This window comes from Neopsephotus bourkii, unplaced genomic scaffold (assembly GCF_033783945.1).
Source record: "Neopsephotus bourkii isolate Nb327-2 ecotype Australia unplaced genomic scaffold, CSIRO-AGI_Nbou_v1 NB_1328, whole genome shotgun sequence".
NCBI lineage: Eukaryota > Metazoa > Chordata > Aves > Psittaciformes > Psittacidae > Neopsephotus > Neopsephotus bourkii.
In genome coordinates, this window is record NW_026901808.1 from 1,731,217 (window position 1) to 1,757,580 (window position 26,364).

The window sequence follows — 26,364 nt, forward strand, 5'->3', positions numbered from 1 at the left end:
TGAAGATAAATAGATAAAATGCCCACATTCACCCTGACAGCTAGCCTGCATCAGAGCCTTTAGTGATTTAAAATGGGTCTGATTTAGTTTGCCATCAGGTGAGCCATTTCCTTGCAATCTACTTTTCTTTCTCTGCTCATTTTCTAATCACTTTCTAATGCTTCCACTGTTCTATCTGTCCATCTGTCCATCTTCATGTATTTTAACCTCTCCTGGTGCAGCAGCTGTCTGCTAGGAAATGCCTGCCACCTGGAAAAGCCATCCTCTGCTTTGGTCAGACAGACTGTAGATTTCCCCCCCGCCTCCAAATTTCATGCAAATACAGATTTCACCTGGCAAACATTTTCAGCTCTTCATTACTCGTAAGTTCTACATTAGTCCTAGAGCCTTAGCTTTTCAGTTCATTGTTTCTTTTCTGATTTATTTTTTCCTTTGCTATTGTAAATGGCATGTACACATGAAGATCTGAATATTCTCATATTCACTTTGTGTCTGAATTGTTTAATTCTATAACCATTGTGGAACAAAATAGAACACACAGCAAACAAAGCAAACCTGTATTGTAACATATCTTTGTAACTGGGAGGAAGTGGTGATTTTGGAAATAATGGCTCATTTTAGCAGGAAGCAAATGAATAGGAATTTCAATGATTCAGCCTTCAGTTAGGGAGGGACAGTCAGGAAGAATTTGGATCAGGAAGAAGCTAGAAAAGGAACGGAGAGTATGAGGAATATGAAAGGAAAAATAGTTCTGGCACATGTAATATGTAACACTTAGGATAAATGTGGTATTTCTCTGTTATGATGTGTACAATCCATTGCTACAGTCCAGAGATTAAAGACACCAGTCTTTGTTTCAGACTGGACATGAGGTTAGACTCCGGAATCTTTATTTGCACTTGTAATAATGACCACATTTTCCCAAAGTGATGGGCCATTTGCAGTTCTCATTCCCTGCAAGGGAATAATGGCTTAGGCCATGAACTGAAAATTCTAAGCATTTAGCAGCTCCCTCTGGAAAATACTTTGGGACTTTAACTTTAGGCTCCTAGTGTCAAAATCTTAGGACTTGAAAAGAGGATGTAACAGAATGCCAAGGAACAGTGAAAATTCTGGCTTACTTAGATGGTTTTAATTGACCCAGTGGTAACTTTTATATGGGTACTCTTAAATGTGAGCAACAATGGTTCATTGAGCTTAAATTGAATGGGAGCCAGTATAAAATAAACTGAAATATGCTAAACAAACTGGAGCAAGTGATGTCACTAGGGTTTGGCGTGGGTTTAATTAAATTAGCAAAAGATTAAACCACTACCATTTCTTATTTGGAAGAGCCTTCCAAAGGTAGCAGAGGGGAATGGGGATTGAGTGTGGGTGATTTGTTCACTTTGGTGACTTTTTCACTTTATAATGAAAGTTTGGGGCACTTGAATATTTTGGAAAGTATTTAATGCAATTGCTGGTTGATGGCATTCATACGCCTCTGTGAGAGTACACGCATTAAGTAATTCACTACATTTCTGAACGACAATTTTAAAATACTGGTAAATGAGCTACTCATCCACCTGAAGCCATTCCAGGGTCACCAAGGATGAACTTGCCTTGAATATTATTGCCTTTTGAGGCAAGGCTTTATAATAATGCAGATCATGTACACGGTCAAAATCTTAGCTAGTATCAGTCACTGTGTCTGTATTGAAATGAAGAGTATCTACAGCTATGGCAAATCTTTTATTGAATTTTTAAATGTACAGTTTAAAAGCCCAGTTCTCAAGGTTATTATCAATCTATTTTTATTCTTTATAACAATATTTTTGAAAATGGTCAAAATAATTAATGTATTCAAATTACCCAGTTTAATTCTGTGCTGATGTGAATTCACAATAGTTTTAAATAGATTATAAGGAATACTACCAACCACGTGTTACCAAACTATAAATTATTAGAATATTTGGGGAAATTAATATAAATCACAATTCAGGCATTTTGTACTAAAATGGCATTTGAAAATCATTCAAGGAATAGAAAATGATATCACTAAAAGTAATAGGAACATACTTCCAGCAGGTTTCAAGTTAGGGCAGGATCTCAGTTTAGTAATGAAATTCATCTCAAGTGAGCCGGCCCCTGCTTTGCTCCCTAAGCCAGGCTTCCTGTGCTGGCTTACAATGCTGTGAGCCACTGAAACCCACTGGCCCTCTGCAGCGGAGCAGAGGTCCTTTTGCAGGAGGAACTGAGAAGTGCAGAGATAAGCTTTCCAGGCTCTTGAAGCCCATGTCTAATGCAAGGAACAGAGATTCAAAAGGTTAATGCTAACAGCCAACACCTGCATTATAATTGAGTGTTCACAACATTAGCTGAAACAAAAGAGATCAAGATCCTTATCCACTTAAGGTGCCTGAAGTTCACACTCCTCTGCCCTGTGAAAGTGACAAGGACCTGAAAAAGAACCAGTTTCTGTCACTTTCCATTACAACAAACACAGGGAGCAAAAAGGTCTGCAAGATTCATGTGGACAGAGAGAATAAATAAGAGCGAGCCTGACTAAGAAGTCCAGTGACACAGTAAAGCTACTGTAAGTATACATTTAATAAAGCCACATCCATACGACACACAAAGCTGAGCTGGTAAAAACTCCCTCACTCTAATTAATTCAAAGCATTTTGAAGGGTAACTTTCTCTGCAGGAACTTCATGCTGGATCACGTACCGTGTCCTCCCTAGGCCAGCATAAACCATAAATCCAATATAAACATTGCATTGTATCCTGTGGCAAGTTCAACAACAACAAAAAAAATCAATAGTGTGCTCCCACTGTTCTGGACTGAATTTGTACTGTCAGCTCATCTGGTAGTGCATGAATCTGGTAGGAAGGAGAATGGAAGCACAGGCTTGAGTGTATCATGAAAAGAATTTTTGAACTGACAAGCTCAGCAACACTCAGTATCAAAAAATAAGATTTAATTAATAAGGGTATTAAATAATTGCTAGTAGGCTTTAAAAACTGTCTGGTTTGAGACAAATGGATGACATTCACATTTGTTTTAATAGTCTCAGTGCTTTAAATAGAGTGCCTCAGGAAACAGTGTGATTAGTATTACAAGATGACGTGGTCTGTTACGTATGAGAACTATGTTCTTGAGCAACATATTTCCTATGTTGAAATTATATTCAGAAAGCAGTACTAGACTGACCCATTTTAAACCTTTGATAATACAGACTTTTGACTGAAAACATACCAGTATTGGAAAGTAGTGCAGATCATCTTCCTGTTTTATGAACGAGGACTGTCTTTTGAAGAATGTACAGCAGGAAGCATTATTTTAGAGAGAAAGTGAATGAAGAAATAGAAGGAGAATGTTCCAGCACAAATTACACCAGCAGAAAATAGAATTTAAAAGAAAATTATAAAAAAGAAAAAAAAACCAAACAAAACTAAAACCAACCCAACCCCCAAAATGTTATTGAATCATAGAATTGTGGAGGTTGGCTGGAACCTCTGCAGATCATCTAATCCAACCCCAGTGTTCAAAGCAGGGCCAGCTACAGCAGAATGCTTGGGACTGTCCCCTGTACAGGATGGAGACTCCACAACTTCGCTGGGCAACCTGGTCGAATGTATAATCACCTTACAGTAAAAACGCTTTTTTTTCTCACATTGCTACAGTCTGGTGAAATCCTCTCATGCCTCGTTTACCTGCTGACAGATTCTTAATGATGGCATGTCTGCAGGCTTAAAGACCATCTCCTGCTGCCCCCACCCCAGTGAGAGGCCCCAAGCACTCCCTACAGCCTGAGACCTGCAAAGCTGCATTCTCCTTCTGAAGCTCCATCTGGAATTTGTCCTAGAATAAAATAGGTGGGAAGAGAGAAAAAAGTGGAATAGGTACCCTGAAATAAACTCATTCTGGAAGCATTTACTTTAAGAATGTTGACGTTTTTCCTCCTGATCTAGCATATTCAGTTTCCAAGACTTGCATGCTCTATTGTGTACTTCCCCCATTTGATTTCTCACGTTATTAGCTTAATCAGAGAAGACCAATTGTGGCGACCACCGTGTCTCTCACTTTGCACTGGCTTTCCAAAGAAAGCACAGTTAAAGTACTGCTACCTTGTCTGTAGTAAATTTAACATCAGCTAAACTATCTTCTGGGTAGAAAAGATAGATTTAGAAGCATAATGCAATCAAAGTAAACTTGGGTAGTTAAAGAGATGGTCTAGGAGGACTGCCTAGAGAAGCTGTGGCTGCCCCATCCCTGGCAGTGTTCAAGACCAGGTTGGACAGGGCTTTGAGAATCCAGATGAGTGGAAGGTGCCCCTGCCCATGCAGGTGTGTTGGAACTGGATGATCTTTAAGGCCCCTTTCAACCCAAACCATTCTATAATTCTAGGGGGTGTTGGTCGATGAGAGAAAGCCAACTATATCCTGGGCTGCATAAAAAGGAGCATGACCAGCAGGTCGAAGAAGGTGATCCTGCCCCTCTACTCTGCTCTCCTGAGACCTCACTTGGAGTATTATGTGCAGTTCTGGTGTCCTCAACATAAAAAGGACATGGAACTGTTGGAACAAGTGCAGAGAAGGGCCATGAGGATGATCAGGGGACTGGAACACCTCCTGTGTGAAGACAGGCTGAGAAAGTTGGGGCTGTTCAGCCGGCAGAAGAGAAGGCTGCGTGGAGACCTCATAGCAGCCGTCCAGTATCTGAAGGGGGCCTATAGGGATGCTGGGGAGGGACTCTTCGTTAGGAACTGCAGTGACAGGACAAGGGGTAACAGATTCAAACTTAAACAGAGGAAGTTTAGACTGGATATAAGGAGGAAATTCTTTACTGTAAGGGTGATGCACTGGAATTTGTTGCCCAAGAAAGTTGTGAACGCTCCATCCCTGAGAGTGTTCAAGGCCAGGTTGGACAGAGCCTTGGTTGGCATGGTTTAGTGCGAGTTGTCCCTTTGGGTGTAAACTGGAGCATACGAGGTTCCATGTAAACATCAGGAAGAACTTCTTTACTGTGAGAGTGACAGAGCACTGGAACAGGTTGCCCAGGGGGGTTGTGGAGTCTCCTACGTTGGAGATATTCAAGGCCCGCCTGGACAAGTTCCTGTGTGATGTACTCTAGGTTGCCCTTCTCTTGCAAGGGGGTTAGACTAGATGATCTTTTGAGGTCCCTTCCAACCCTTGGGATTCTGTGATTCTGTGACCTTGTCACATATTAGACCAAGGGACCATTACTGACCCTCAAGACTGCAGTGAGCACCAGCATGGTTTTTATCAGCATATATTAATAACAGGGCAATAATGATATAAATGTTGCACACTTTGGATGGTTATGTACATCACATACAGATTACTTCCTAGAATGTGGAAACAAATGTTAAACAGCTTCTGCTAAAAAATCTAGGAGTGCTTTCTGTATCTCACAAAGCATGCTTCATTGTGTATTTTTATTTTTACTATTGCTTCAGGGGGTTTTTGAATGTATCAGAATCTTCTGCTAAAATATGTTAGAGATTGTTTTCCTCTTCCAAACACTGTCAACAAATGCTATTGAAATAAAAGGGGTATTTAAAAAAAAAAATCCTTTTCTTCCCCTCTGCAAGTAGTCAGTCACCTTTCTGACAGTGTGTATTGAGGCTATGAACAAAGTGAAAAATGAGCATGCAATAATCACAGCCAGTAGAATACATTTTACCCCAGTCTGCATCCTCATTGGGCTTCTGCCCGAGTGTGCCTCCTGGCTGCTGATGGACTCTGTAACCTCTGCGTTTCTTCCTCTGCAAATGCTTCATTGCCTTTTAGTCCTAGAATATCCTCTTCCAGCTTCTGTAAGCTCTTGCAACAATAAAGTTCTGGGAAAGAAACACTATGTTTTATTGCTGTGGTTGCTCTCTTCTGTCTTCTAACAGGTTTGTACAGTACTACCAGCCATGATGGCCAGCTCCAGGGTTCAGCTAGTCCAGTGTCCTTGTCTGTTAGAGGCTGAAGAGGAAGGGTAGGGAAAGAGTTAGAATGGTGCAGATATTGAGGGTTATCTCCTCCTGTATATTCTCTTTTCCCCTCTCAGCCCTTTGTTTATGGGCTTTCTAATCCCAAGGTGCTAGACTTGGTTTTCACATACAACAGTTCTTGATGTTTTGTTTTTTTTTCCCCCATTCATGTCTAATCATTTTGAATGGTGAGCTCTGTAATCTCTGTAACACCTTCTTGATCAGATTTCCTTTATATTCACTACTGGGGTACATTTTTCCATTTAGGGAACTTTGTTGGGAAATGAAGTCCACAGACTAATTACGAGTTACCTGGGAAAAAGAAGTATGTCTTTTTGGTATTCTGATTTATAGCTTCATGTGCTTCCCTGTCATTCTTGGATTATGAAAACCAAGACATAATAATTTCTTATCTATATTTTTTGTACTATCACAGTTTTATAAACCTTTATCATCTTCCTCAGCCATCTGTTTTTTTTAAGCTGAAGAGTTGTTGCCTATTTAATCTCTTTTTCATAGAGAAGCTGTTCCATATTTCTGATCACCCTAGTTGCCCTTCTTCATATCATTGCTATAACCTCTTAGATATGGTAAGACTAGAAACGCACAGTATTCGGGAACTGTGTAGGGACAATGGACTTGTATTCAGCAGAATGCTGTTTGCTGTTTTGCCTTCTATCCCTTCCACAGTGATACCTAACATCCTCTTTCCCTTTTTGACTGCAACTGTGATTCCTACACATAGCAATCCCACTTTTTTTTTTTTTTTTTTTTTTTTTTTCCTAATAACTGGCTGAGAGATTATTCTTGTAAATTATTTGCTTCTGTCTATCTTTGAAAGTATTTTCAGGAATTTTGCCAGTGCTTGTCTGGGCACTTCTCAGACCCAGGAACCTGATGACTATTGGGTAACATCTGGTTTGTTTAGTTGTGAATGGATGTGGAGTCACGCTTGCACTGTCACGCAAACTTCCCCAAATGTATGCTAAAAACATTTACGAAGCAAATTAACTGCAGCAGGCTCCCAGTTAATGCAACCACTCAACAGCCAAGGTAAAGCTAGTGGAAAAGTGTGGCTACCTTTAAAGGCATTGGGCAGTAAGACTGACATTGCTAATCTAGGTAGAAGAGCATGAGTATGGTGGAGGAAAAGCCCCAGCAGCAGAAGTGGTGTGACTTAATATACAGGATTTTAGGGTTCATCAGGACTCAAAATGTGACGTGATTACATGTACAGAAAACACTGTTAACAGTTAAAATAATTAGCAGTTACTGGTGTGTTTATGGTACTAGGCAGGAATTAAAGAAAATAAAGTGTCTCTGCAGTAATTTATCATTTGGTATTTTGCCCCTCCTTCTCAAGAATTCTATAAAGAAAAGAAATGCTAACAAATAAGAGAGCAAAAATTACAGATATTTTCCCCATCCCTTTCCCTTCTTTTCCCTTCCCTTCTTCTCTTATCTTTCTCTTAGTCTTCTCCAGTGTAGACATTCACTGTGTTTTTAGAATAACAATTGTTAAAAATTAAGATCTACAGAAAATTAAGTCATAGAGTCTATACATCTTAGTCAAGCCATTTTAATCCACTTCTTCATTTTATTCATCTGTTAAAGAAAGGCAATATTTACTTACATAACTCAGGAGTACCATGAATGATAATTAATACTTATAAGAAATAGTATGATTAAAATGAAGAGCTATACATGTCCAAAGGATTATTCATTTTTATTATCATCATTATTACTGTACTGAGCTACTGTAAAATACTAAAAGATAGCCAATTACCATGGATTTTCTTGAGATGACTTTGAAAGGTATTAAAATGAAAGTGTTACACTGCAGAAACCTCATGATGAAGTTGTAAAAGTGAGATTACGTATTGTGCGTTAAAACGGATTTGTCCATCCTGGAAGCAAAACAGTAAAATTAGTGAATAAGTGCTGATTAACAAACACATGCACTATTCCATCTTTTCATTTGTAGCTACAGTGACTCATCTACTGCTTGCTGAAAATTCCCGAACTTGCCTCAAAGATTTTCTAGTCATATGCCAGAAATATCTGTAATTTCAGGGAAAAGGTTATGGCTAATGATTATAAGCAACTGGGTTTCTGCAGTTTAATAAGGACCCACTGGTCAGCTGAGCTGCTGAGGCTGATAGTGTGGGAGCTCCCTCCACTGTGAATGTGAGCAGAGGCCATCTCCTGTGGTCCTGCAGGTGATGAGCCTGTTGCTAAGCTGTGATGACCCCGTGGCTGCAAGTGGGCACTTGTATGCCAGAGTGTGATTAACTGCAGCACGGCGGGATCAAGAGATGCCTGGCCATAATGCCGCCTGCTCTGGGCTCTTATCCTCTGCATTGTAGGATACCTCCCTCAGTTAAATCAATCTGACTGCATGACTGTGCTCTAAAGTACACTGTGAAATTAATCCAATTAAAAACAGTACTAACACCATTGTTTGGGGAAAGTTGTTTTGTGAAATGGGTCATCTGTAAAGTTGGTTTAGGATATGGCTGCACTTGAAGACTGTCCCTATGAAGATTTAAAATGGCTTTGTTAATATCCATTTCAAATGGTTATTTGGATTAATATTCCTGAGTTTCCATGAATACGAGCTAAATTATACTGTAAAGAAAATCCATTTATTTCCACTGGCAGTAAGGAATAATTTCCTACGCAGAATTTCTGCCTCTTATTTGACTGGCTTTCTAAACATTCCAATTTAGGTTCTTGATGAGTTGAGAATAAAAGCTTTCCCTATTCTAAACTGAAAGATTAATTACAAAACAAAGACTATCTATGAAGAAAAATGTTACTTCTCGCCCTTTACTGATGTTCAGAGAAAGTAATTAGTTAGGAGTCTAATGAAACCCCGAGCTGGATTTGTAGGGAAGGTTAAACCACATCTGCCCTTGCTGACACCTTGCTGTTCTGGCTTGTGAAAAGAGCTCTGTTTTAATTGAAACAATGCGGGAACCTAACGGAACATTCTCCCTGTGCCAACAGTTTCTGAAGTACCAGAAAGCATGACCTAGAGGGACATGGGGTTTCACAACAGCTGACAAAATTGTGTTATAAGGCTGCAAACATAGCAGTCTCAAGCAGGAGGAAATGGTGTTGTGGACTCAGCAAGATGTTGACTCTCACAAAGGGCTGAACCATGCAAAGACTTGATTTTTTTCCCCAAAATGCTGTGAATATTCTAGTGTCCACAGGCTGAAGAAATGGGCTGACATGCTTGGGGTCACCCAGACAGAAAGCAGCTTGGCATAAAAGGACAGGCTCCTCACATTGTGGAATCATAGAATAGTTAGGGTTGGAAAGGATCTTAAGATCATCAAGTTCCAACCCCCCTGCTATGGGCAGGGACACCTCACACTAAACCATATCACCCAAGGCCTCGTCCAACTTGGCCTTGAACACTGCAGGGATGGAGCATTCACAACCTCCTGGGCAACCCATTCCAGTGCCTCACCACCCTAACAGGAAAGAATTTGCTCCTTATATCCAATCTAAACTTCCCCTGTTTAAGTTTTAACCCATTACCCCTTGTTCTATCACTACAGTCCCTAAGGAAGAGTCCCTCCCCAGCATCCCTATGGGTCCCCTCCAGATACTGGAAGGCTGCTATGAGGTCTCCACACAGCCTTCTGCAGGCTGAACAGCCCCAACTTTCTCAGCCTATCTTCATATGGGAGGTGCTCCAGTCCCCTGATCATCCTCGTGGCCCTCCTCTGCACTTGTTCCAACAGTTCTGTGTCCTTTTTATGTTGAGGACACCAGAACTGCACACAATACTCCAAGTGAGGTCTCAGGAGAGCAGAGTAGAGGGGCAGGATCACCTCCTTCAACCTGCTGGTCACGCTCCTTTTGAATCAGCCCAGGATACGGTTGGCTTTCTGGGCTGCAAGCGCACACTGAAGCTGGCTCATGTTCATTTTCTCATCGACCAGCACCCCCAAGTCCTTCTCCTCAGGGCTGCTCTGAATCTCTTCTCTGCCCAACCTGTAGCTGTGCCTGGGATTGCTCTGACCCAGGTGTAGGACCTTGCACTTGTCATGGTTAAACTTCATGAGGCTGGCATCACTCCACCTCACAAGCGTGTCAAGGTCCCTCTGGATGGCATTCCTTCCCTCCAGCGTATCAACCGAACCACACAGCTTGGTGTCGTCGGCAAACTTGCTGAGGGCGCACTCACTCCCACTGTCCATGTCAGCGACAAAGATGTTGAACAAGACCGGTCCCAAGACTGATCCCCGAGGGACACCACCTGTTTCTGGTCTCCAGCCGGACATTGAGCCATTGACCACAACTCTTTGTGTGCGGCCATCCAGCCAGTTCTTTATCCACTGAGTGGTCCACCTATCAAACTGATGTCCCTCCAATTTAGAGACAAGGATGTCATGCGGAACAGTGTCGAACACTTTGCAAAGTCCAGGTAGATGGCGCCAATTGCTCTACCCCTGTCCATCAGTTCTGTAACCCCATCATAGAAGGCCACCAAATTGGTCAGGCACGATTTCCCCTTAGTGAAGCCATGCAGGCTGTCACCAAGCGCCTTGTTGAATATCTTGAGCTGGAAGGGGTCCATAAGGATCATCGAGTCCAACTCCCTGCTCCTTGCAGGATGACCTAAAGCTAAACCATATGACAGGGAGCATCACTGAGATGCTCCCTGAACTCTGACAGGGTTGGTGCCATGACAAGTTCCCTGGAGAACCTGTTCCAGTGACCACTCCTTAGTGAAGTTTTTTTCTAACGCAAATCTGAACTTCTCCTGATGAAGCTTTGTTCTGTTTTCTCATGTCATATCACTGGTCACCAGAGAGAGGAGTCTCCATCCCCAGGGACAATCAAGAGTCATCTAGACAGAGTTTGGGTCAACGTGCTCTAGGTGGCCCTGTTTTGAGCATGGGCTTGGAGCCTATGGCCTCAACAAGTTCCTTCCAACCTCAACTGTTCTGTGATTCTGTGACTTACGATGTTGTTGAATGACCAGCCTACAGGTTCATGTTAAAAAGTCCTCTGCAACACAATGCGTGCCTTTAACAGGGTATGGTGGCCTTCCCCATTTCACGTCTGTTTACCCCTTTTTAGCATTTCACTCATCACTCTTCCTCCACAGGACCCTGCCCATTGAAGCCTCCAACCCAGTCCTTACTCAATCACATTTCAGGGCTGAATCCATCCTTGCCCACCAGCCTGTGAAGAACCTGACCCTCGCGACAAGGTGTGACACCCGCATGCAGTGCAGCGGTTGTACCAGGCCTGCCGGAACCGGCCATGTTCCCTGAGGAAAGGGGCCACCAACTGGGACACCGCACAGGGGCTGCGGGGCACCAGCCGGGACAGCCCTTAGGCACCCGCACCAGGCTAAACCGCTCCAGCGACCCGCAGCGCGGGGCACTCGCCACGCTCCCAATGGCCGCCTCGCGGAGGGCGGGGCTTGGCCCACCTGACGCGTTTCAAACGGGCCAACCGCCGGGCGCGGAGGGAGGGCGGGCCGGTGCGCAGTCCCGCCTGGGACTTTAAAGCGCCATTTTGTGCCGGGCGGTAGGCTATCGATCGTCGCTCCCCACTGGGCGGGAGGGCGCCAGGGTGCGGTGGGACGGTGGGCGCTCGGCGGCGGCCGAGCTGCGGCCGGCCTCTCATCCCTGATCCGCTCTCCCTTCTCAGCATCTTTTACCCCGCCCGCCTCGTCCCTCTGGCTCCATGACCCGCAGTAGGAAGCAGGCGGCGCTGGAGAGAGGAGCCGGAAAGATGAACCAAGAGACGGGGAGCGCCGCTGCGGGTGCGGGAGACCAGGCGGTGTCGGCGGAGACAGCCGACGGGGGAGCTGCGCCCGCTGCGTGGGGGCTGGAAGGGGGGGCAGAGAAAGTTGTGTACTCGCGTTCACAGGTCTCCTTCTCCGGCACCAAGGCGTTGGGCGACGCCCTCAAGCTCTTCATGCCCAAGTCCACGGAGTTCATGAGTTCCGACTCGGAGCTCTGGAACTTCCTGTGCAGCCTCAAGCACGAGTTCTCCCCGGTCATCCTCCGCAGCAAGGACGTCTACGGATACGCCTCCTGCCGAGCCGTCGTCCCCGACCCGCCGCCGCCCTCGGCGGAGCGACCCCGCCGCCGCGTCGGCAAGCGGCGCCTCCCAGCCGCGGACGCCAAGCGCCGGGCAGCGACGGCCGGTGGCAGCTCCAAGCGGCGACGGCGGCGGCGGCGCCGCAGGAGGGTACGGGAGAGGCAGCGGCAAGAGAGGGCACCGGTAGCCGTTGACCCCTGCGTTGGTGGGGAGGAGGCGGCGGCGTTGGCGTTGTGCCCGCCGGACGGGGAGGCGGACAGCGAGCGGGACAGCCCGGCCGGGGGCGCCGCTTGGGAGCCCTTCGGCGGCAAGTCGCTGGAGGAGATCTGGAAGGCGGCCACCCCCAGCCTCACCACCTTCCCCTCCATCCGGGTGCGGGGCAGCGTCTGGAACCGCCGGATCCTGGCGGCGGCTCAGCGCCGAGCGCAGCGGATCCTCGGCGTGGACCTGTCTCCAGTGGTGCGGGTGCGCCGCTTCCCCGTGGCGCCGTCCTGAGGCCGCGGGTGGGTTGGGGTTGGGGGGGGGGGTGCTGTCCGGCTCCTCACCTTCCCCGCGGTGCGGATAAAGAGACCGATATCAGTCACCTGTTTACATTGCTTTTGTCTGGATCGTGTTCCGCTGCTGCACTTTAGGGCCCGCTCTGGCAGGGGCCGGACCCCCAGTCTCACGGGGGGCGGCTTGCCGGGCCGCGCAGCCAGGGCCCGGGCCTGGGCCTCGGCCCGTCCCCGCCGGGGCTCGGGGAGATGCAAGGGACCCTCCGGCAGGTATCACGCGTGGGGACCAAGTTCCACTTCCACTTTCTTTCTCTCCCATTGGGCTACCTCACTGGTCCAGAAGTCCACCCAAGAAGTTATTTTCCAAAGGAACTTACGTTCATGCTTGTATAATATAGCACCATCTGATTTTTGCTAATTTTCCCCCACCTTTCCGGTTCTCCCTTTTCCGACGGATTATGTATGCTTTGTGGTGTTGCACTAGTATGTGCTCAGGGTATTTTGAATCCCAAGCATTCCCAACTTTAGGTTTACTCTGGTCAAGGATGCATAAAGAATGGAGGTTCAGGACTTGTGGCTATTCTTGATGGTGCAAAAAAACTTTAATTTCATGGGCTTAGTGATATATCAAGTTGTATCGCGCAGTATAATTGTTACACTTTTGTATCTAAAGTCATTTTTAAAGTTTTCTAGTTGAACCAAGTATTTGTTTCTATTGAGCACCTAAGGATAGAATCATTCTGATATTTTATAACCCTGTTTACTTTAGGGAAGCTCATTTGGTCAACCTAAGTGAACTAAATAAAAGTTGAAGAACAGTGGTGTTTCAGTTCAATGAAATTGTATAGGGACGGGTTCCTCGGTGAAGTACACCATCTAGGCACTTAATGTACGCGCACTTAGAGCTTGTGAAGAATGTTTCTACTTATCAGAGTGATGTATAGGTGTCTGAAGGTGAACTATGATATGATGTTGGTGCTGATAGCCGGAGGTCAGTAGCTCGCATGACACAAATACCACACTGAAGTGCCTCTCTGCAGAAAGAGCAAGACTTGATACCTGATCTCTTAATCACAAAATAGTGCTGGTTGTTATCCCATGACTGAGATGATTAATTATGGGTAATCATATTTAACGTAATTACTTGCATGTAATTATTTTTATAAACCTCTCCTGGGTTTCACAGTAGACACTGATGAAAAACTCATGATGTAGCTTGATTATTTTGACGGAAAAATACCATGTTGTCATTTTACGTGATAAGTGGTCTCCCTTTAAATTGATCTGTTAAAGGCTTTCTTTAGGTCTTGTGCCTTGCAGTTGGTGTGTGAGGAGCAAAAAATGTTTGTGAGGGAGAATGTGATTTCTTTTCCTTGAGAAATAGTAGGTGATAGACTTGTTTATGTACCTGGTATCCTGGTAGATGAGGCTGACTAACCAGCTTCTGTGGTAGAACAAATGACTTCACAGCTTGCTTATAGAATCGTTTGAAGACTTAACATTTCTGATGTCTCTTGGTTCCTTACTGCCTGCTGTTGACAGAGGCAATAAGATAGTTTGATGTGTGGAGACTGCTTGTAAAAGCTTGGTTGTGCCAACCTAGAGCAGCCACCTTCCTCTAAAACCTGTTAATGGTTTTTAGTTTTTGCTTAGCAAAGCTGCAAAGTTCTTATTCTTCCAAACTAAAACTTAATCTGTTCTATATCCATCAGGCTTTTGAAACTGTTTACGTAACGTTAGGCTGCCTGCTGATTGCTGCACTAGTGCCACGTCACATTTCAGAAGTGAATTAAGAAATGGAAGTTCAAGGGTACATATTATCATGCTGTTTCTCTGGCTAGCTATAATATCTGCTTAAATGTGAAGGTGAAATTGTGTTGATGTAAAACCCAGTAAGATAAGCTGCAGTGTGACCAAATGCCAAGGCTCCAAGTATTTTAAGTTCTGACCTTCCACATTGCATTAAAAAACACATGTTAAGAGTATGGTTATTAATTCTTGAAGAGTCTTGTTGATTTCAGTGCTCCTACTGCTAGGTTATTTTTACAGTATTCTTTTGAAAGACCTGTGTGGAAAGATGGTAAAATACAGGCTGTTGTCTTTTGTGCAGATTCTTCAGTTACCTCATAAACAGGCACAGGATGGGCTAGATCAGATTTCAAGGGCAGAGTTAGGGCTGCCAGAGGTATGACATGGGAGACACTATATTAAATTTGTGCTGCCTTGTTTGGAACCTTATCCCAAAATGTTCTCTCTGGGTACAAAATACAGTGAAGTAAATTTAACTCTATTGAGTGACTTGTTGTGTGGGCTGTATGTGTAAGGGTTGCTTATTTTTCTCCTGGTTGTGCTTCGACTTCTTGGTTTTGAAGTGGTAGCTTTATCGGGGGCATGGTATGATTTGCTGATACACTGTTAGCAAGTTGGACTGAAGTTTCACTGTAGTCTAAACCCCTTTGAGAGCTACATTTACAGGTTTTAACTGAGCTATTTCAGTCTGAAGTCAGTTAAGAGGGGGAAATCTTTAGTCAGGTTTTCTGGCAAATTAATGTGTTGAAATAGGTCAGCAAAGGATCTGAGAACAGGGTGGCATGTGGAAGCTAACAGTTTACAGGGAAGCCAAGAGAGCTAATTTCATAATTGTTTTCATGGCAGTTTGTGGCAATCCAGGGCAGGATTATCAGTGGTCCAGCTTTCTCCTCCCTTTTCTCAAACCTCTGTGCTCATCTGAGGAAGCTAAATAATCAGAAAACTAGTCTGTTTTAGATTTGGACAGGCTTTTTTCGGCTTTCTAGCTGTAGACCAGAGCTGAGGAAGTTTGGAAAGGGGCGCATGAGATTGCTGCAGCATTGAGTTAGATAGTTTTAAGCATTGAAGCCTTAGGATTTATTCTACATAAGGGGCTAATGTTGTTGTGCTCTACCTATATAGGTATGCTCTACCTATAGCAACCTATGCTGTTGGAGAAGGTGTAGTGGGTTAGGTGGACTTCTGGTCTGACTCCATATGGTTGTTCTACGCACTGAGTGGTGTGAGAAGTGTGATTTTCCTGACTTAACTCGGTGGTTTCAACGTCCTATCATATGGTCTCCTTCTGAGACTGACAAAATGCAGGCCCAGAATAAAACCAGTGTACAATGCCCAGTCTAGTTCAGTCAGCAGGGGTGGTTTCATATTAAACAGGAATCTTGTGGTAAACTCTCTTGCCAGACTTCTCTTGCAGTATCTGGTTCCTTGAGCTCACATCATACAATGGTTTTGTGTACTGGAAGTTGTACTACTTCCTTTACCAAATCTGATTTTTCATCCAGTCACTCAAAGGTTGCTGAACATCAGAATGCTACCATGTCAAAAAGAGTTGTGTGATGGCCCCAGATGCCAGGGCAAAGTTTAGACCATTGTATCTAGAGGCAGTGCCTTCCTCTGAGTCATTGTACAAATACACTGTTTGGGACTGAAGCTCATAAGAGGAGAAAGCAGTACCTTGCAAAAAATTTTCCTGTACTCTAACATTACATAGAAGTTTCCACATCAAAGGGACCAAAGTTTACAACTGGTCCTTGAAACCATCCATTGCTAGCCTGTAAACACCAAACTTTGTATATGCCCAAACCTCATGTGGAGAATGTTGTATATGTTTGGCAAAGGTGAGACTTGTGGTACTTGGATTTTGCTCTGAATGGATAGAGGATGTTGCATGTATCTGCATTTCCTTGCCTATCTGAAGCAAAGGGCACAGTTTATAGATTGCAGCTTTGATCCCAAATAATTTTACACTTTCTTCAACAAGGCAGGGTCTTGGCCTCCTCATGCTATTTAAAACAGTCTCTCAGTGCCAGAGTTTTGAGTCCAAGGTTCATATGCATGTGGAACCAGTAGTACTGAAAGAATCTCCCGTTTCCTTTTGGCCCAGTGAGCTGAACCAGAATAATTCAGATTTGTATGAATGAGTTGAAAACACTGATTTTTGTGTTGAACAGAATGTTTTGTTTGACTTGAGATGCTCTGGTTTTGCTTGTGTCCACAAATATAGGCGATCTGGATGCAAAGGGCTAGATTCACAGAGCAACTTGCTTTGCGGGGATTCATATCAAATGAGATAATAGGTAAGAAATCCTGGACCTTTTAGAGACCCAAATTCCAGTTACTCCTCTTGGAGAATGAACTTTGAAATTCTGAATCCTGAGGACTGTTATAACAGCTTGAAACATTTCACTCTACAATAATATTCACTAAGCTAAGAGAAAATTCCTGGATATTGCATTTTTTAGGAAACACCTTGCTTCTTCATCCACTGTTTATTTTTGATGAGCAGAACTTCCTTGACTGAGGAAAGACTGAGGCAGATTCACTCCAGAGTGTTTTGTGGTAGGGGCTTTGCTTGGCAGGGACTCCAAATGTGTACTGCTTGTGATTATTTGCTACCAAACTATCATGAGGCATCCAGTAAGTATGTTAAGCCAATGAAGGAGAATTTTGGAACACTTCTTATTGTTAATCAAGGCAAAGGCATTTTTCCATATTGTAAAAATAAAGCATATTTCCTCAACATTACTGCCTAATTATCGTTATAGAATTACCAAAAAAATCTTTTAGTTCTTCTCATTGCTGCCATTTTCTTATGTAAAAAGACTTGAAAATTCAAGGTTAATATCAAGAATAATGAGTGTCAATTATCCATTTATTTACTGTGAAACTCCCCAGGAAACTGCTAAGAAAGCCTTGACATTATTGGAGATGGAAAAAGTGAGCCTTCATTTGGGCAGGCCATTTTTACTCAAACAGGTTTGCAAGATACCCAGCCAAGCAGAAAGTGTGTGGTTCCCTATACTGTCCATGGGCTTGTAAGATTCCATTCCAGTTCTCCTCCAACCTCCTTATTTGAGGTTATAGAAGATGAGACCTAACAGCACTGAAGTTAAAACAGTGCCAGCAGGAAAGCCCCTATCCCTTGAACTGCTCTGATCGTTCTGGGGTTTTCTCCTCATTGCTACTTCAGGAACACATGAGCTCTACCTCCCCTCTTTTCCTAGGCTAGTTTTGAGGAGTGAGATAGAGTGAACCTAATGTAGATGGGAGGTGAAATTCTTGCTCTGAAAGACAGTTATTTGTGTGTGTCTTGTGTGTAGCTGGCTGCTGCTTTCCACTTCCTCAGTCTTCACTGTCTTTGCCTTCAGCCATCTGTAATTGCCTGTTATTTTGCTTGTGCAGCTGAGCAGCCTATATATCAGCTTATGTTGCCCAAGCCAAATCAACTTGCTATAGGATGACCTGTGAAGGTGGAGAGGACGTGTTCACAAGTGCGCGGATTTGTACTAAGTGTTATGCTAACCTTACCTTTGGGCAGCAGTGGACTTTAAGCAAAATGCCAAATGCTGTTTCCAAACAGATGGTATTTCCTGGATGAGAGGTAGAAAACCAAACTGAAAGAACCTGGTGTGATGATTCCTTGTGATGGAATCTACGTCAGCCATGATGCCTTTTCATAGATTTTCTGAAAAGGAAGTTTCTTCCCATCTCCCCATGAATCCATACACTTAAATTCTAAAATGAAGGCGCTATGTTTTTATAGTTTGTTGCCTTTCTTTTTGTTTGTGGTTTTTTTTTTTTTTGTTTTGTACATTTCAGGATTGTTAAAAATAATTTATAACTGAGCTTGTTCCATGGCTCCATAAGATAAGTGGTGAACAATGAGCATGTAATTCTAAACTAACTGTGCAGTGTTAGGTTGTGTAGGAAGATGGCACAACCCATTGCATCCCCTGTAAGGACATGTGCTCTCCTCAGCTACAGTGAGATGGTGGCACAGGTTGGCACCAGTGATACAAGTTTTCTTGAAACAGAGCAGAAGAAGGGGGTAGGGCATGGGCTGAGTTGTACTTAACCTTCACTCTACCCAAGCTCCAGTATAAGGTTCCCGATATCAAGGATTTCCAAATTATGCGATATATATATGTATAGCAAAGACTAAATTTTATATGTGATATATGTAATAATTGATGGAAGCTTGTAATTGGTATTTGTGTGCACACACACAAATGCATTCACACCTCTTTGTCATTAGGAGATCTTTTTTCTAGTTTTAATTTGTCCAATGCCATTGTATCCCATGTATATCTTAAACATGCCCCAAATTTCCATGCTGTACTGTCCCAAGGCCACAGCAATCCTTCCTGGAATCTACATTGTTATCTCCAGTTATCCCATCCAGAAACCACTTTCCAGTAAGGTTTCTGTGGACTTCTGCCTTGTGTTGAATCTACTAATATACAAAGTTGTGGCATAATCTCCACTTAGTACCTGCAGTCCTGGGAGATGATGAGGGGAATTTCACTCCTCCAGAGGAATGGGTATCCAATTTTTTCTTTTACTCTTCCAGTGACAGTTTGATAGAGGAAGCAACTGGGGACAGAAAATCTTAAAACCAATCTTTTGTCCTAGCCAGAAGACTGAAGTGCTGTTCCTGCAGCTGTTGAGTGGCCATCAGTGGGAAGGGTCAAACAGCTCAGGCACAAAATGCCTTCCACTTAAGTACTTTCTCCAGGAAGAAACCTCTTCCTGTGAAGGTACAGGAACACTGCTGTGCTGAATCTGAGTGGGCTTTGATGTGGCTGTAAATGTCAGGTGTGATTTTTGTCATATAAATTCTCAGTTGTTTGTACCTTAGCTTATCCTAAAGAGTAGACAGTTTTTCTTTTCATCCCTAGACCTTTTAAAGAACTCAAAGTTTAAATCTTTCAAATGCTGCCTATCCTGTTTTTCTTCTCAAAGATGCATCCATTGCTCAGGAAGTTGTGTGTGTGTGTAGAACATAAAATAATTCAGGTTGGAAGAGACTTAGTGAGGTTAACCTGGTCAACAGCATGCTCTACAAGTGAGCACAAATGAATGATGTCTTGAAAATTGGTCCTTTAAAGACATCCTAAGTACTCTTCTTAAAAAAGATGGTGAAGAAATAGAGAGGAAATTTAATCAGAAACAAGAATGGGAGGGAAATATCCTGGGTTGAAATCTACAATGAAAAAATAAGGTACCAATCTTTGATATTCTAAACTTTGTACATAATGACCTTAGTGTCATTTGAGCTTTTTACCTTCTCATCTATCCAGGATACTTAAATTAATGCTGCTGAACAGAAACGTCCCAGTACTTAACACTGCTTCTGGACAAGTGCTAAAAGGTAGAGGAGGAAATTCCTGTCAATTCTTATTTTTTGAAATGGTTCCATGTACTTCATTGCCCTTGTTTCACAATCCAGTGTTTTCCTGCAGTTCTGTGTAATCTGACAAAATTCCTGAGTACAATGGATTGTGCTACAGAGAATCTACCCTAGCTGCTCTTAAAATACATTATTTGAATACTGATTAGATCCATCAAATGTGCTCATTTATTAGCAATAAATAATGATCCTTTGTGTAAGAACTGTGCATAAATTACTTCCATCTGCATATAAATTTCACCTTGCTGTCCAGTATCTAATGAAAGCTGTTTCATCCGACTTTTCACCAGACCAGGTGTCTTTAATATTCCCCTGATGTTTGTATTCTTATGAGTTGGCTTGACATTTTTGTCATTGTATGTTTCTTCACATCCAGCTTCCTCTTCCGTTTTTCCAAAGTGTGTAAGAATCTCCTTCCTATTAAGAAAAAAGAAGTCATAATCACAGTGATTACATCCTACTTGGAAAAATTTGAATGAAACAAAACCTCAAGGATTTTGGAGGACTGCCTGAAATGATCTTGAAAAATGAAAGTTTGATTTAATGAAAAATGTCCTATTTAAAAGAAAAGGAAAGCACGAAGTTGTTGTTGCATGATTTATTTTGTTGACGTTTTTATCAAAACAGCTTTTTTTTTGCAAAAAAGTCTTCCATTAAACTAAATGTTTGGAAACTCCACTTTTTTTGCAAAAGTAGAAAAGATAATGGAGGTGGAATCTGCCTAGACTTTCTTTTTTTAGTTATTATTTGAGTAACTTCAGTGTTTATAAATGCAGAACAGGGTGTCAGTGGGCACTGGGAGCACACTTACTCTTGAGTTCATTTTCTCCACGGTTTTTCACAAGGCGCTAGGGGTGCCTAGTCCAGGCTCAGCAGGTATCTACCTGAGGGAATCATTGAAGAGGTGAGCTGGGCAGTGGCTGGGCAAGAGGGTCCTTGGGTTAGGCACAATTTGTATGCATGGGAGGATATTAGGATCACCATGTCTTCTCTGCTGTTACTTAACATCTCTCTCAAGGCACTCCTTCCATTGGAACCTGGGTCTAAAAGGCTGTTGACTTCCTACATTGCACAGGATTTTCTCTTGGCCACTGAGTATAAAATATCACCGTTTCAGCATTGCAGCTCTCTGTGTTGCCTCACTGGAATGCTACATAATAGCAGGAGCACTAGACAAGGAAATAATATTTCATGTCAGCAGTGTTGCTAATTAACATGTAAATCATTTCACTCACTTTCCCCCATCACAAGATAGATTTCAAAAAAGTCAAAAGATTTTTAAATTGTATATATACGTCTGCAACTTTTGTGAGTCACTAGATTTCATGCTTTTCAAGGTTTCCTTTGCCTCCAAGAAGAACAGAATCTCATTTTAATTTTAAATGATAAATAAGTTTTCTCAGTCTAGGAGTGGGGACAGTAAGAAGAAACATCAAATACCATGATCCTGGCAATAAAATCACAGAGTTGGCAGTCGTAGGTCAGAGAAGACAAGGCTTGGGAGGGAGCCAGGGCCTGCCTGTGAACAGGAGCAGCAGGCTGGAGACAGCTCTGGAATCTGTCTGGGCAGCAGGCACCCTAGGAGATGAGAGAGTCATGCAGAGAAGCAGCTTTTTCCTGCTATGGGAGCAATAACATCAGAGCTTGTTTCCACTTAAAGGGGTTTCCTGCTAGAACTGCAACTGGCAAACCCTGCCCATGAAGACGAAAGTTAAACAGCTTCCCGGGATGGTGTTAACATGAGCAGAAAGGAGTTGCTGCGTGTATAAAAGCATCCATATTAGAGGTTTTCTTGGCATAGTTATGGGTTTTTAGAATGGGTGTGTGGTTGTTTTGGGTTTTTTTAAATTGATGGAGAGCAAGGCTATAGGAAAGGGAGAGGACACAGTTACCATTCTATGCAGCCATGATTTGCATATCTCTACCATGATTCTGAACAATTGCAATGTGGTCATAGTAGGATTTCCCCGGTGTTAGGACCTGTTGGGAGGTGCAGAGGACCTTTGACAGCAAAGCAGTCTTCTACCACTCCCATGAAAACTGGGAATACTTCCGGGAATTCATTGTAAAGCCTGTAGGTTTGCAAAGCCTGAAGCATATCCATTCCTGGCTCTAGGCTTCCTGTGCACAGAAGTCCCATCAAATGTACTAGTCATGATTTTAGGTTGCTATCTGAATCATAGGTTTGAAGGCATGTTAAACAGGTTCAGCTATGTTATCTGTAAGTTCTTTTCATCTTGGTAGCTGCACTTTAGAAATAAATCGTCTGGTCTGTGCTTAGGAAGACCCAAGTTTCAGGTATCTTCTGCTGGACCATGTTAACTCAGTTCAGCTGGTGTCAGTCTGTCTAGACTAGATGAAGGAAAGCTTGGATCCATGTGATAGTATAATGAAAAAAATTAAGCTAACACCACTGCAGGCAGGTTTGGAGTTCAGCATTCACAAAACCAGCATGGGTGGTAGATGGTGCTGGGCTTAAGCTCAAATAGGATGCAGGACTTATCAACAGCATAGGCATAGCCAGAGAAAGGGCTGGCTGATCATGGAGAGGAGAACATCATCTGAGGGTGTAATAGGTTTGACAGATGGTTGCACCCTCTTACTCGCTGGTGCCTGCTGTATGTGCTGGTGCAAACTGCAGAGTTGGGCTCAAAGGCAATGACTGCTGCTTAAGTAGTGACCTACTTAGGTGGAAAGCAGCATGTGAATGTGGTTACTAATACCTTAGCTAAGTGTGTTTTAAGCAAAGAGCTGCAATTCCTCCACCCATCTGATGAGCTGCCCATGCTTTAACCAGGCACTTATTTTTTACTGTCTGCTCTAGTACTCATCAGAAGGATCCACAGCATTCAACTCAGACACAGATATGTAAATGATAGTATCATCTCCTCCTGTAGGTCTTGAAAAGCATCAGCCTTCCTCCCCTAGCTTTGCAGAGAGCACAGATATTCACTGACATTTAGGTGTGAATTAACTGCCTAAGGCTGTGTCTGCATAAATGTTTTGGTTCAAAGCTATAGAACCATTTTGAAGTGAACTTCCTGATTACTCCCACTTACCATGCATTGATTTGGTATGCAAAACAGTTTTTATGTGTTTGAGCTAGAGTCCTTTAAGAGGAGACTTAACCAGAACCTCAGCCCCAACCGCAACACTGTATTTGCTATTCTTCTGTATCATTTTCTCTTTCCTTCTTTTCTGCAATGGTAACATACAAGCCATCAGCATCCCAGAAATCATAGAATCATAGAATGGTTTGGGTTGGAAAGGGCCTTAAAGATCATCCAGTTGCAACCTCCCTGCCATGGGTAGGGATACCTCACTCTAGGCCATGTCACTCAAGGCTCTGTCCAGCCTGGCCTTGAACACTGCCAAGGATGAAGCATTTACCACTTCTTTGGGGTGTGCAGTCAGAGGCCCTGAAAAATGGATGCAATCCATTAACTGTGCCTTGAGGGGGCTGGAAGAGTACCCAAGGAGCAGCATAACCCACTGGCAGTACCTGTAGGCTGCTAACTGCTGAATGGTACCTCGTTAAACTGGTAAGATGATGGTCTTGCTCTTGAAGATCCAAATGCCTGGGGTTAGCATGGCTGACATATCTCCAGCGTGGACAGCTCAAATCAGTCTTTGAGTGGAAGCTGACCACCCAGCCTATTCAGCATCAGGGAAAATGTTCAGAAGGGCATGTTTCTTCTGGCACTGCTCTGGGGCCATGAACTCCACTGAAGAGCCATTCAAGGATATATCAATGGACACGTCTTTTGGTCCTCTTCCTCACAAGAATAAGGGAAAGAGCACCAATGGACCAGCTTCCAGCTACACATGGATGCTGGGGGCCAGCTCCTGTGCTGTATGTCTCTGTCTAAACCCTGAAGTTGCCCCTTCCCAATTTCTACAGAGTAACCCCATCATTCAGTAAATAACTATTTCCTCCAGGTCTGTGTATCAGAGCATGCCTTCTGGGTGTGTGAATATACAAGGATCGCAGTACAAGTTTAGCTCAAGCAAAAGAAGTCCCACAGCTTCAGCTGAAAGGACTCTCAAATTGCAGAAGGGTGTATTATTAACAGACCCTGCGTAACTATGGGACCCAGCAGACCACAGAACCATGCAAAACCAAGGCAAAGTAGTTCAAGTTAAACTACTAAGAGATAGGGGTAAAGACATGAAACCTGTCGGTACTCTCTGGCTTGCCTTGTTTATGAGGACTGAAATACTTCCTGAGCACATGGCTGCTTTTTGGCACAGATACCTGGGCAAAGCTTTTTGAAAATGGGTTTGAATTGTGACTGCAGCACCATCCCTTCACTCACTTACTCCTTGCTATTTCAGCCTTCCCTCCTTCACACTTCCCCTTTCTGTTGGGGGAGGAAATGATAAATGCAAATTGTCTCAGTGTGGCTGAAGGCAGGAGCTTTCGCTTGGAACTGACATCAGGGCTGTGGCTGTATCCCAGAGAGAATACACTTCCCCATAAAACTGTGCTCACCAGCTCTCACTACTGTTGAAACCACGGGCATGTTAAACACCTTGTTACTCGTGGCAGCCATTTTCTGCTGGTCTAAATTGTGTCCTTTCAGAGGGTGGGAGTGGATAAAGTAGCATTTCTAGTTTGCTTAGGAGACTCCAGTGTCCTTGATTTTCCTGCAGAGGCCAGTTCACCCTCTGGAGCTTTTGCAGACCACAGTCATGGCCAGTGATTTACCAGCTCAGCTGCCCTGAGTACAGAGCGTTTTCCAGATCCCTGCCATAACCTAGGGTTTCCCCATGCTGGTACCTGTGAGCCGAGCAGCACTCACAGCCTGTCCGAGCATGTGGCATGAGCCCTGTCTCTCCTGCCCTCTGTTAACCAGCCCCTCAGCCATCCTCATTGTCTCTCACCAGATTTATTTTGTCTAGCTCTGAGGCAAAAATGGCTTACTGTTTTCTAGGGACAGGTACTAGAGAGACGTTCTCAAGAGAAAAGCACTGAGCAGCAGAACAGGTCACCAAGAGCAGAATTCTGTGATAAACCATTCAACACACCTAGATGGTCTGAGAATAAAATCGTCAGAAATAAAGAGCATCAATTCTTGGTTTTCCAATCTGTCTGGTTTTCTATTTGGTTGCTGTTCTACCTCTTGCAGAATAGGCAGATGTTTCCTCAGGAGTCATACCCTACAGGGCTTGCATCCGTAAAGCACTGGGTGTAGTGCATCTTATGACTCATATGTGACTTCTCAGGGACTTTTCAGTTCTTGCCTCCCATAGTCTGCAGCTACAAGGAAACCAGAGCCTTGTTGCTTAGGCATAGTTTCCAATATTTCAAAGGATTTAAAGGTAGCTGTTGGAATACATTGAGTTTCTGAGCACTGCTGGAGAGCCTTATGGCTAAAGCAGGACTTAAGACATTGAATCGATGTAATTCCTATTTCATGCTATGAAGTTAGTTACTGGGATATGTAATATCGACATGTTTAGTTGTCAAACTTTTATACTCACGTGAACATTTTGGCCTCTGCAAGTCAACAAGCCTGCGCTTGTGCAGAATGTATAAAACCTTGCTACAGAAGTCCTGGGAAGTACCAGGGGCAGCCGGTGAGGTGCTCAGAGGTTTGCCCAGCTCCTTCTCCACTGTCATGTTCCTCAGCTGCCTGGCCCTAGCCAGAGGGTTCCAACATGCTCGAAGGGTTTTTTTCCGCTGAACTTGGCCAAACCTGCTCCCATTCCAGTCTTGGCAAGCTGACATGAAGCACCCATCACCATGGATGCATGGCTTTATAGGTGTCCTGGCTTAAACCACAACAATAGGACACATTGCTTCCTCACACAGAGTAAACTTACATGTTTTTTGACTTCGCTGACCTCAATTTCAGCATCAGCTGAGGTTGTGGCGTCGAGGTTCAAGACTGAACACAAAATAATTGAGTAAATGCAACTCTTAAGTGCCAAACCCACGTATCCTTAACAGCCAGGGACATTTTTAGTGGCTTGATATCTCTCACCTAGGATCCTTTCTTCTGTCCTAGCTGGAGGCTCCAATTAAAGCATTGTTCTGCTTGCCACATGGCTCTCTCAGAATTTGGTTAAAGTTGGACTAATGGGTTGGTGCTCAGCAGATCTTTCTGTGATGGTGGCCAAAAGCCTCTCTCTGTTGCAACTGCCAGTTTCAGTACCCTTTGGTTTTACCCTAAATCCGATCCCTTGCTTATTACCCAAGCCAAACATGTTTATGCTGTGGTGACTAAGCATCCTCAGAGAAACAGCTTTTCTGGCTATCCCACAGAATTTTTGTGGGCTGTTATTTTGTCTGAGATTTTAGGAAGAGTAATTGGGATGCATATTTTCTCTTGTCTGTCCCTCTCAGAACATGGTCACAGGAATCACCTGCTGTCCTGCAACTGGGCAGTGGTGACAGGGTGCAGAATGTAACACAAACAGCATATTCCTTTACTTCCAAAACCCTGTCCTGTAATGTATACCAGTTTTGGCATTTTCCATTTCATTCCCTGCAATTGCAGATTTGATGAGCCTATCTCCGTAGGTTTGGAAAGAGAAAAGCAAATGTAGTGTGTGGGGCTGTCCTCTTTCTTGGTTTGGCACTAGTGTG

The 26,364-nt window shown here is 43.5% G+C and overlaps 1 protein-coding gene across 1 annotated transcript; it reads left to right on the top strand.

The window, feature by feature from the left end:
- Positions 1-11,486: 11,486 nt before the first annotated feature.
- On the top strand, positions 11,487-13,371 carry CCDC71L (coiled-coil domain containing 71 like). The gene is made up of 2 exons (XM_061366261.1): positions 11,487-11,590; positions 11,664-13,371. The coding sequence occupies exon 2, from the start codon at positions 11,700-11,702 to the stop codon at positions 12,552-12,554; it is 855 nt and encodes a 284-aa protein (XP_061222245.1). The 5' UTR covers positions 11,487-11,590; positions 11,664-11,699; the 3' UTR covers positions 12,555-13,371.
- Positions 13,372-26,364: the final 12,993 nt, after the last annotated feature.